The sequence below is a fragment of the Mirounga leonina genome, unplaced genomic scaffold (assembly GCF_011800145.1).
Source record: "Mirounga leonina isolate KUSES-001 unplaced genomic scaffold, KU_Mleo_1.0 Mir_175, whole genome shotgun sequence".
NCBI classification, from domain to species: Eukaryota; Metazoa; Chordata; class Mammalia; order Carnivora; family Phocidae; genus Mirounga; species Mirounga leonina.
In genome coordinates, this window is record NW_023270453.1 from 22,451,638 (window position 1) to 22,464,149 (window position 12,512).

Genomic DNA, 12,512 nt, shown 5'->3' on the forward strand with positions numbered 1-12,512 from the left:
TCACTGTCCGGCCCCGGTTCTAGAATCAGCTATTTCTCCAAGGAGCCCTGGCTCCCGTTATTGGAGGAAACCCAAAGAAACCAGCATCTGGGTGCCAGGTGTACTATAGGTTCAGTTTTTAACTCATCAAGGTCTCAAACTGAAGGTGCCAACCAGTGCTAGAGGTCACGGTAGGGAGATGGCACCATCAGAACCAGTCCAGGAGGCCTCTGGCCAGGATGTAAGCTATGCTTTGCCAAAGGGCACTACTTTTATCCAAATCCATTTGCAAAGAGGCCCTTTGCTGTGAGGCCCAAGGGTTCCTCAAGGTGTGCCTCCTGCTCAAGGTCAGTAGACACAGGAGCCACACCCTCTCCCTCCTACCCTTCTTTCAATCAGCAGGGTCTCCAATATCCCTGCAGGCAAGCCGGGGAGCACCACTTTATCATAAACAAGAATGTGGTTTCCAGATACAGATGACCCTTGAACAACTCGGGTCTGAACTGCGTGGATCCGCTGGTATGTGGATTTTTCTTGACAAATACAGTATAATGCTGTAATGTATTTGCTCTTCCTTATGAGTTTCTTTTTTTTTAAAGATTTTATTTGACAGGGGCGCCTGGGTGGCTCAGTTGGTTAAGCGACTGCCTTCGGCTCAGGTCATGATCCTGGAGTCCCTGGATTGAGTCCCGCATCGGGCTCCCTGCTCGGCGGGCAGTCTGCTTCTCCCTCTGACCCTCCCCCCTCTCATGTGTTCTCTCTCTCTCATTCTCTCTCTCTCAAATAAATAAATAAAATCTTAAAAAAAAAAAAAAGATTTTATTTGACAGAGAGAAACACAGTGAGAGAAGGAACACAAGCCCGATGTGGGTCTCCATCCCAGGACCCTGGGATCATGACATGAGCCGAAGGCAACGCTTAATGGCTGAGCCACCCAGGCGCTCCCCTTATGAATTTCTTAATGTTTTCTTTATTCTAACCTACTTCACTGTAAGAACAGTATGTAATAAATACAACATACAAAATATGTGTTAATTGACTATATTATTGGGAAAGCTTCTGGTCAACAGTAAGCCATTAGTAGGTAATTTTTTGGGGAGTCAAAGCTATACTCAGATTTCTGACTGGCAGGAGGTTGATGCCCCTAACCCCCAAGCTGTCCGAGAATCAACTGTACTGTAATGTCGGCCTTACAAAGCAACTTGGAGAGTAAATCTCTTAGAAAAGTTACAATGAGTCAAACGTGCTCTCCCTCAGGTTTCTGGATAACCAGGGGTTAGAGGAGAGACAAATCCTGAGCTGTCCCATCCCCCTTGTGGCTACTTCATCCAACACAATTTTATACTATCAAGCTCAGACAAGTTACCCCCGAAGGCAAGAAATCAGCCCTATGCAAGAGCAAGAGTTTAATGTAGTAAGAGATTCTTGAGTAGTGTGTTCTATGTACCATTGTCAAGACATACTATCTTTTCAAATGATGAATCACATGTTAGGATCTACAACATCGTAATTGAAAAGAAGTATATATTTGGTGACCAAACATACAGGTTTTCACCACTGGTTCATGGCTCACAGGTGCTAAAACCCTGGGAATTTCCCAGGATAAGGGCCACAGAGGTATCTTCTGTTCTGTTACTGAAGGGGACTTTTGGTCTCCGCCCAAGGGCGGGGTGGGCTGCCAGGACGACCAACCAGTGATCAGAGGGTTCAACTTTCAGTCCCACCCCAACCGCCAGGAAGGGGACAGGGCCCCCCTCCCCTGGTTGAATCAATCACCAATGGCCAATGACTTATTCAATCCTGAGTATGCAATGAAGCTCCATAATAACCCAAAAGGACTGGGTTCAGAGAGCTTCCAGGTAGCTGACCACCTGGAGGTGCTGCGGGGGATGGCACCTAGAGAGGACTCTGTGCCTTCCCCAGACCTCGCCCTGTGCATCTCCTCATCTGGCTGTTGATTTTTCCCTGAGCAATGTGAGCCACTCCAGCTGACTGGAAGAGCCCAAGGAGGACAGACCCTCCACTGTGCAGCCTGTGGTCAGAAGCACAGGACTGGGGACTGGCCTCTGGGGTGGGGGTGGCGGCGATCGGGTGGGGCTGAGCCCCTCACTTGTGGGGCTGACGCTGTCTCTGGGTGGATGGTGTCACAACTGAGGGGAATTGCGGGCACCCTGTGGTATCTGAGGAGCCCCACCTGCCAGCATGCTGGAACTGCCTCTGGGAACCTAAAAGAGGATCTCTAATAATTTACACTGAAATTGTCCCGAGCTGGCTCGCCCTGTACTGGGTGTCCTGATGCCCCCACCCAGCTCTGTGAGTGTGCAGGGAAGCGAGACCTGGTCCAGGCAGTAGTCCCACCTTCACCAATGGAGTTTCTTCTAATGGACACTTGGGGCAGCATCTGCCCAGTGCCCCTTTTCCAGGGCTCCCCCACCTCCCTGGGCACTGCTGACTGCTGTCCATGTGGTCACTGGGCTCGAGTGGGACTTGGGACAGAGGAGGAGGGGCAGTTGTCCCTGGGTGTATGGGGGGGGTGTGAATGCCTTACTTTCCAGCACCTGGGGTACTGCTTTGTGAATGGAGCGGGGCAGTGGAGAGACATGGCTGTGGCAGAAGGGGCACACTGCAGGGGGATGTGTGTCCACTGGCACCTCATTCTTGGTCTAGACGTCCTGAAGCCAGCTGTCCTCCTGTTCCAGGGACCTTGGGATACTCCAATGGCTTCCGATTAAGTGTCCCTTCTTACTTCAGGTAGTCTGGGATGGTTTCACGGGTAACCAAACCCACCTGAACCAAAACAGTCTCTGGCAAGAGATGGAAGACCCTCAGCCAAGCCTGCTAAGGATGGTTCTAGGTGGTGCAGCACTCCGAGTGCTCGTTCATTCAGTACTTCTTTTCCTGCTTGAGCCCATTATTAAATCAGGATCCGCACCATCTTAGACTTTCTTGGAAGGATCAGGATTTCTCTTCTTAAATATATTGACTCAGAGGGTTTGACAGCAAAACCTGGGTTTCCTTGCATGCTTGAGGAATCTGCTTTGTTAGTTGTTTCTTAATATAATCAAGATGATGATGAGATTCGATGATCTTGAGTTCTTTTATTCCTACAGAGGATCTGCTGAGTATTCCACAGCAGGGAGAGGGGAAAGATCATGAAGCAACTAGACAGGGCAATGCCATTAGGTGGAAATTGAATTGAAAAACAGAAGAAAAATCTAGGGGCGCCTGGGTGGCTCAGTCGGTTACACATCTGCCTTCGGCTCAGGTCATGATCTCAGGGTCCTGGGATCGAACCCCACATCGGTCTCCCTGCTCGGCAGGGAGTCTGCTTCTCCCTCTCCCTCTGCCTCTCCCCTTGCTTGTGCTCTCTCTCTCTCACCCGCTCACTCTCTCTGTATCTCAAATAAATAAATAAAATCTTTAAAAAAAAGAAGGAAAATCTAGAAAAAAGGGGAACAAATCGATACCAAGATGGGCAAGTGATTTGATTAGAAAAGGATATATAATTGGCTCTTCTAAGTAACAGACCCCTTCAATAGCAAGAGAAATGTAAATTAGAACACTTCTGACACGGCACTTTTCTCAGCAAAATTCTGAATGTGGATCCAACTGTCTGTGGGGGACATGCTGGTGTGTTGGTCGGAGCTGGTACTAGCCCCATAGAGGGAGTCTCGGGCACCCACCACTAATGCTCAAGCTCTGGGACCCGGCTGCCCCACATGCAGGACTTTCACTGATTTCCCCGCGCGCGAAACAACATAAGCACAAAGTTAGCTACCGTACCTCTGTCTGTTTAGCAAAAGATTGGAAACCACCAAGTGCTTATCAGCAAGGGCCAGTGAAGGACATGGTAACAGGCTCAAGTAACGACGCACAGGCTTAGAGAGAAGGAAGGTCACGGTGTATGAATGTGGAGAGACATGCAAGGCAGACGAAAACATAAAAGCCAGAAATTGTGCAGTGCACGTCGTGTGCTATCACTTTTGTGAAGATGAAGGAGACAACACCCTCCGTGTGGTATTTCCAGCCCAAACCACCTCATCTAAAGGTAACCACGAGGAGATGATCCAACAAGTCTAAACTGAAGGACATTCTGCAAAGTAACCAGTCTGGATTCCTCAAAACGTCGGTGTCACCAAAGACCAAACATAAGTGAAGAAAGAAAAGACAAGACTAGGGACCTGTTAGTGATTAAGGGAAACTAAAGAGAAGGGGTGGAAAAACACAATGTATGGTCCTTGACTGGACTCTACATTAGGACAATATCCACCAAAGACGTGCCAGGACAACTGGAGAAACTGGGAAGTGGCCTACGTCCCAGGTGCCGGTCCCAGCCCAGCCTTCCTGAGTGCAAATGCCATGGTGCAACTGTGTCAAAATCCTTGTCCTTAAAGAGAGCAACGTCTAAGGGTTGAGGGGGGAAGCGTGATGTCTGTGACAAAGTCTCAAATATTCAGGGAAAAATATATATAGAGAGAGAAAGTAGATGTAACAAAATGGTAACAGCTAATGAATTTACATAAACGGTATATAGTGTTCATTAAATCATCCTTTCAAAGCCTCTGAAAGTTTCAGATTTTTCAAAAACTGGAAACTGGGGAAAGAATGCATTCGGATGTGCTGGTTTGTATCTGAAGAAACAGAAGCTTTACGAAGCTTGGGCACTGAGGGTGGGTGGGAGGGGAATGGAGGAGGAGATGGGGTGGGGGTGGAGAGTTGCCATGATATATATACCTTCTCATACTTATCGGGACTTTGAAACAGGGAAATGTATTACCTGGCACATGTAAAATGAATGAGTACATTGTAAAATCTCTGCCATATGTTTATGAATCGATTTAGACCATAGTTTCCCAACCTGGGAATGGTTAACACTTTAGGCTGGATCATTCTCTGCTGTGGGGTCTGTCCTGTGCGTTACAGAATGTTGATCAGTATCTCTGGTCTCCACCTACTAGATGTCAGGACACCGCCCTGTGTCCGCCCCACCACCATTCTGACAACAAAAATTGTCTCCAGATTCTGCCAAATGTCCCCTGGGGGCAAAATGACCCTGTGAAGAAGCCCTGAGCTAGACAATGAGGACCAGGGCCTCCCAGGCAATGAAGAAGCATGCTCAGGGAAGCTAATGATTCAGGGGTGCCATTAAAACTATAGTACCTGAAAAAGTCACCCCACCTTTATGAATACAGCTTCCTGAAGAAGTTCACTTAAACTTCTACGGGATGGTAGAATGAAATTTGCAAACCTTGCTTCCAGTATGAAACAGAATCTGCCATGACATCCATCAAGATCAACTGAATTCAGCAACCACATATTTCTAAAACTTTGGTCTTTAACAGCCTTCCCAATGTGTATCCCAAAGAGCACTGGCAGGGAAAGGTAGGGATCTGAAATCAGTGTCAGCCAAGTCTGCTTACCCTGTCCCCTGACACAAGGCAGTTCCCGTTGGGGCTCCACTTGAGGACCGTGACGTCGGTGGTGTGTGTCGGGGGGATCGAATGCTGCTCCTTGTCCTGCTTATTAAACACTGTCACTTCTCCAGTCTCCCAGCCAACAGCTAGGATCAGGCGCGCTGGGTGCCAGCACAGGGAAGTGACCCGGAACGACCTCTCCATATGGGTATCGGGCACATGCTCACCCTATAATAGGCAAGAGGTAAATTCCATATTGTGAAGAGAGACAGTATTCTAGGAACTTCTGGCTAATCAATGATATCGAGATCAGCTAGAAGATATAAAGAGCCATTTATTAAAAAAATGTTCTACTTAATTTTCATTAAATCGCCAAGCTTGCTCTTGGCTGCACTATGAAAACATACAGTTAACACTCAACTGAGCTCACTGACCAGCTTATCAAGGAGGATGACCTCATACTCACAGCTGCTTGGTTGCTAGCTAGCATTTTAATGGGTTCCAATACAACTTTATTTACAAAAACAAGCAGTGGGCCAAGAGGTCAAATTTGTTGATCCCAAGGTTCTCTAAGTACAGTCTCTGGGGTGACCCCAAGAGCCTTTTCAGGGTCTGCAAGGCCAAAGTTATTTTCAGCCCCCTCTCACCTCCAGACTGTTTCCCAAGAGACTTAGAGTGAGGAACTCTGCAGAGAGGGGGAGATCAGATAAGGACCCAAGAGCATGCAGATGTCACTATGACCCTAGCTGCTTTGCTGGAGTTGCAGGGGCGACAGTGACACTTCAGAAGGTTGAGGACTGGGAAGAAAATTCTGATTTTCTTTGTGAAGTATGAGGTGTGTCATGCACTGAGGAAGGTGGGGACTGGGGTGAAGTATGGGAAGTTTGAGGGGCTTCTACAAAGTTCCTGGTACAGGTGGAATTGTGCACCCTGAAAAAGATACGTTTAAGTCCTAGGGCTCCTGGGTGACACAGCCGGTTAAGCGTCTGACTCGGTTTTGGCTCAGGTCGGGATCTCAGGGTCGTGAGATCGTGCCCCGTGTCAGGCTCTGTGCTCAATGGGGTGTCTGCTTGGGATTCTCTCTCCCTTTCCCTCTTCCCCTCCTGCTCATTCTCTCTCTCTCTAAATTAATCTTAAAAAAAAAGAAAAAAACAAAAAACCCAAAACATGTTGAAGTCCTAACCTGGTGCCTGTGATACGGCCTTATTTGGAAATAGAGTCTCTGCAGATGTTCAGCTTAAGAAGAGGTCATTGGGAATGGGCCCTAATCTGATGGCTGGTGTCCTTATAAGAAGAGGAAAGAGACACAGACACACAGAGGAGACACATGTGACGACAAATGCAGTGGAGTGATGCAGGTGCAACCGGAGGACTGCCTAGGATTGCCGGAAACCACCAGAAGCCAGGGCAAGGCCCGACACGGGTCCTGCCCCAGAGCCTTCAGAGACAGCGTGGACCTGAGGAGCCCTTACTTCAGACTTCTGGCCTCCAGAACGGTGAGAGGTTACATTTCTGTTTTAAGCCAGCCGGCTTGTTGTAATTTGTTATGGCAGCCACAGGACACCAACAGTTTCCAATGGCCAGTGGGGCCAACAGGAGACTGGCCCAGGATGCACAGATAGCATGGAGGGGCCATTTCTGGTTCGAGGCATGGACTACGGAATCTGTTTTACATCCCTAAATATGGCCCCAAACCTAAGTAGCAGGGCTAAAAGAATTATCCACATCACAGGGCTCTTATAGTACTGGGAATCTGAACCTCAGGAAGAAGTGATACACACACATAAGACACACACATGCACCACATACCACACACACCACATACACACACACCACACCACACGACATGCACACACCACATATGTATCGCATACCACACTCGCACCACATACTACGCACATCACACACCACACACATACCACATACCACACTCACAGCACACATGACACACACCCCACATACCACACATACCACATACATATACACACCACACTCACCACACAACATGCACACACCACATACCACACATGTACCGCATACCACACTCATACAACATACTACACACATCACATACCACACTCACAACACACACGACACACATCGCGCATGACACACACACCCCACATCCCACATCCCCATACCACACAAGCACCAAATACCACACATACCACATATATACACACCACACACCACATACATATACACACCACACATACCACACTCACCACATGACATGCATACATCACATACCACACACATACCACACTCACAACACACGACGCACAACACATATGACACACACACCCCATGTACCACACGCCCATACCACATAAGCACCACATACCACACACCTAATATATACACATCACACACATCACATGCCACACTCACTGCACACACACCAGATACATACACACCACTACCACATGCCACACATAGCACATACCACATACACATGACACACATACCACATACTGCACACACCACATGCCACACATGTACCACATTCATACACATCACACACACCATGTACCACACATATACCACATACCACACACACCACACACCCATCACATACGACATACCACACATGCCACACACACCATATACCATATACGCATACCACATACAGCACATACATATACAACACGCTTACCACATGCCACACACACCACTTTCCATACACACCACATACCACACATAACACATACCACATATATACCACATACATACACACCACATGTAATACATACCACACATATACCATATACCATACATGTACCACATTCCATGCTCATGGCACACACACACCATACACACCACATTCCACACTTGCACCACACACACCACATACATGCACACCAAACGCACCATATACCACACACACACCACATGCCACACACACCACACATAACACATACCACACATACGCCACATACCACATATCACGCACACACTATATCCCACATACATATGACAAAGACACCACGTACCACACACACCACATACATACACAACACACGTACCACATACCGCACACATACCACATAACCACAGGACACACACATGCCACACACACCACATATGTACATACCACATACAAGACAAGTGACATACACCACATACTACACGTGACACATATCACACACGACACACTGCACAATACATATACCATACAGCACACACACACCACATATCCCCTATACATGACACACACACCACACACATGCACACACCACACACAACATAGCCCCTCCACGGCACACATGACACACATAGCACACAAAAAACACACACAACACATACCACACACCTGTACACACTCCCCCATGACACATACAACATACATCCATGTGCACACATATGTGAGAACAAAAGGGACACAAGAGCTAGAAGCCCTGGAAATCAGAAACATTACTTCCTAGGACTCACTTGTTCCAGATATATATCCACGCTGCCTCCTGAGGTCGTGCTGACGGAGGCAACCACCAGGAATGGATGAACAGGATGCCAATGGATGTGCGAAGGAGACCCGACGGAGTCCGGGGCTTCTATTCGGTGGTCAAAATAGAGAGCCATGATGAAACTCAGACCTAGCCAAGGATGAAACCTGCAGGGAAGAAAAACAGCCAAGTCCTGTTGCTTTTGAACAATGAGAAGAAATGACTACATAGAATTAGGAAAGAAAAGCATCACAAACCTACTGTCATAACACAGTGCAACTTACAAATACCCCTTAAGACCATGTGGGCAACTTTACATGAAAGAGATCTCTAACAGGGAAAAAATATATAATTAGAAGCAAGAAATTGGACCTAGAATGATGCAGGGTGTGATGGAAAAGAAGAAAACACTGCCATTAAACCATAAGAAAAAGCCCAGCCACCTAGACCACATGTGTAAATCTTGATCATTTTTATTCATCATAATGAAGAAAATTTGTATTTCTATAGCTGCCCTTCAAGCAAAAATTTCCAACCAAATAGAAGCCCAAAACTCTTTCACAAAAATACATAAGAAAAGCTAGTATTCAATTTGTGATAAAGTGTGAAAACCAAGGCTGTCTTCTACATCTGGCTCTCAGGTAGTAGGAGGCAACAGGATTCCTTTGTTAGAGAATTAAGAAAACAAAGCCCTGGTAACTGTGGGGTAGTTGAACTTGTTTAGTTTCCCAAATTTAACATCTTTCTCTCCTGGAAAAGATGTGCTTATTGCCCCTTTGCGGGAGGGATAGGATGGCGAATGACAGGATGGTCACCACTGCCCACTTTTCATACCCCAGAGTCAGCTTAGGGACACTAATTGGCAGAGGAGAGTATTTGTAGGTTAGTTTGCTTTCATTCAAAATTATTCAACGTTATGCCCATTAGGATGGCTGTGATCAGAAAGAGAGAAAATAACTGTTGGCAAAGACGTGGAAAAACTGGAACACTTGTGCACTGCCAGTGGGAGTGTAAACTGGCACAGACGCCGTGCAAAACAGTATGGTGGTTCCTTAAAACTTAAACATAGAATTACCATATGATTTAGCAACTCCCGTTCTGGGTATATCCCCAAAAGACTGAAAGCAGGGACTTGAACAGATCCTTGTACACCCATGTTCATAGCAGCACCATTCACAGTAGCCAAAAGGTGGAAACAACCCAAATGTCTATTGACAGATGAATGAATCAACACGATATGGTGCATACATAGGATGAAGTACTATCCAGCCTTGAAATTCTGACATGTTACAACACGGATGAACGTAGAAGACATTATGCTCAGTGAAATAAGCCAATCAAAAAGGGACAAATACAGTGTGTTTCCACCTATAGGAGGGCCCTAGAATAGTCAAATTCACAGACAGAAAGTGAAAGGGTGGGTACCAGGGCCTGTGGTGCTGGGGGACAGGAAGTTCATGTTTAATGGAGACAGGGTTTCTGTTTGGGAAGATGGAAAAGTACTGTTGAGGGATTGTGGGGATGATTACACAACATGTCACTGTGCTTAACGTCACCGACTCGTTTACATGCAAATAATTAAAATGATAAAATTTAAATTATGTATATTTAACTACAACAAAAAGATTGTGTAAAAAAATACTCAACACTGCAACGTTCTATCACTACCACTGGAGTGGGGCATGGACTGTGCCATTTGCTTTTAACAATGCAATAGCTATTATCAGAGGAAGCCCTGAAGGCTCAGTGTGCATCTACAGAAGGAAATCCCATTCAGTGAGAAGCTAAAGGCACAGAGGTACCTTTTTCTTATGAATATATACCCTGAATACTAAACAAAGGCACACTTTTTGAGGTGGTGTTCTCACTGCCATGGGGGGCGGGTACTGGAGTCAGGGGAAGCAGCAGGATCCAGAGGCCTCCTACACACACACATCACCGAGGGGACATCTACACTGGTCAGGGCTCTGATTTCGGAGTACAGTACTGACACAAACTTTCATAAAGTCATTAAAACTGAAAAAAAAAAAAAAAAAAAAAAAACAACCAACACATAAAAACCTGGGTGTTTATATATATAGCAAAGGAAAGCTTTCAAATTGAGTTTTCATGTGTTGCAGCCAACCAAGGCTTGAAAGTTTTGGGCTATGGGAAATTTGTATTCATATTTTACAAGTTTACTTTGTGAAAATATTCTTCTGAAAAATAAGTAATGTTAATTTTGTTAGACTGATGCAAAAAGAATTACAATAGCACTTAACAAAGTTATGCCTGGTTTCCTCTTTTTTTTGTTTTTTAATCTCAAATATCATTTTGTAATAAGCATGTATGCCAACAGATCTTTAAGTGACTTTTTCCTGCCTGGGGTTTTCTCAGAGGTTCTCTCCCCCACATTCCACCTGTGGATACTCAGGAAGCTCTCAGGAAGCCTCCCTTTGACCTCACTTCTAGGCTTCTCTCCAGCATCCCTGTAGATCCCTGCACTGCGCTGCTGCATTTAGACTTTATCACAAATGTGCGGTTGGCTGACTGTCCTGCACCGGCAGCCCACTCTCTGCCCCACAGAGTGAGAGGTCCCGGCAGCATCCCCAGACCCAAGAACAGGCCCCCTATATGTGAATACTTTGAAGATACTTATTAGCGAGGAGCCTGGGTGGCTCAGTCGGTTAAGCGTCTGCCTTCGGCTCAGGTCATGATCCCAGGGTCCTGGAATCGAGCCCCTCATCGGGCTCACTGCTCAGCAGAGAGCCTGCTTCTCCCTGCCTCTCTCTGCTGCTCTGCCTACTTGTACTCTCTGTCAAATAAATAAATAAAATCTTTTTTTTTTTTTTAAAGATTTTATTTATTCATTTGAGACACAGAGATAGGGGGAGAGAAAGAGAGAATGAGCAGGGAGAGAGGCAGAGGGAGAAGCAGGCTCCCCACTGAGCCAGGAGCCCGATGTGGGGCTCGATCCCAGGACCCTGGGATCATGTCCTGAGCCGAAGGCAGACGCTTAACCATCTGAGCCACCCAGGCGCCCCTAAATAAATAAAATCTTAAAAAAAAAAAAAGAAGATATTTATTAGCAAGGAAAAATGCTCTTGATGTTTTGTTGTAAAAAGCTGCCAGGGCGGATGAGTCCATTTTTATACGTTCATTATTGCTTTTACCTGTAATTTAACGTTTTTCTAGCACAAAAAAGTATCATCCGCATAATTATAGCACAAAAGCTACCAGAACAAACACGAGGAGAGATGACCAGCAATACTACCCTTACCTAAAGACATCGATTAATGGCAGTGGTTCAGAAACAAGTGCACTTCGTCTCCTTAAAACAAACTCTCCGTCTCTAGAATAAAACAAAAATATTTGGCAAATGTATACACTTTGGGGAAAAGACAAAAATTCCGTTTGTTCTAAGAGATTTGCTTCAGTCCCCTCCGGCCGAGCCCCGTCTTCAGTGCTACCAGGGTCAGCTGAGGGGCTCGCGGCAGACATTCGGGCTGCAATATGAGGGGCTGAGGAGCGCAGGGCTGAGAGGAGGGGTGCGGGGGGAGCGGCTGAGAGGAGGGGTGCGGCTGGGAGGAGGGCCGCGGGGGATGCTGAGAGGAGGGGCGCCGGCAGTCTTGGCCACCCCGCCGGGGCGCCCCCCCTCGGCTCCCGCCCCCGGCGGTGCGGGGTCACGGCCGCGGGC

The 12,512-nt window shown here is 46.7% G+C and overlaps 1 protein-coding gene across 1 annotated transcript in view; it reads right to left on the minus strand.

Moving 5' to 3' along the window:
• IFT140 (intraflagellar transport 140) overlaps positions 1-9,392 on the minus strand; it is a 75,889-nt gene extending 66,497 nt beyond the window's left edge. The window contains exons 1-2 of the mRNA XM_035021894.1: positions 8,826-9,392; positions 5,400-5,621 (exon numbers count right to left, since the gene is read on the minus strand). Of these exons, the coding sequence (XP_034877785.1) occupies positions 5,400-5,621; positions 8,826-8,972 (369 nt within the window). The 5' untranslated portion in view covers positions 8,973-9,392. The remainder of the gene's footprint in view (positions 1-5,399; positions 5,622-8,825) is intronic.
• Positions 9,393-12,512: the final 3,120 nt, after the last annotated feature.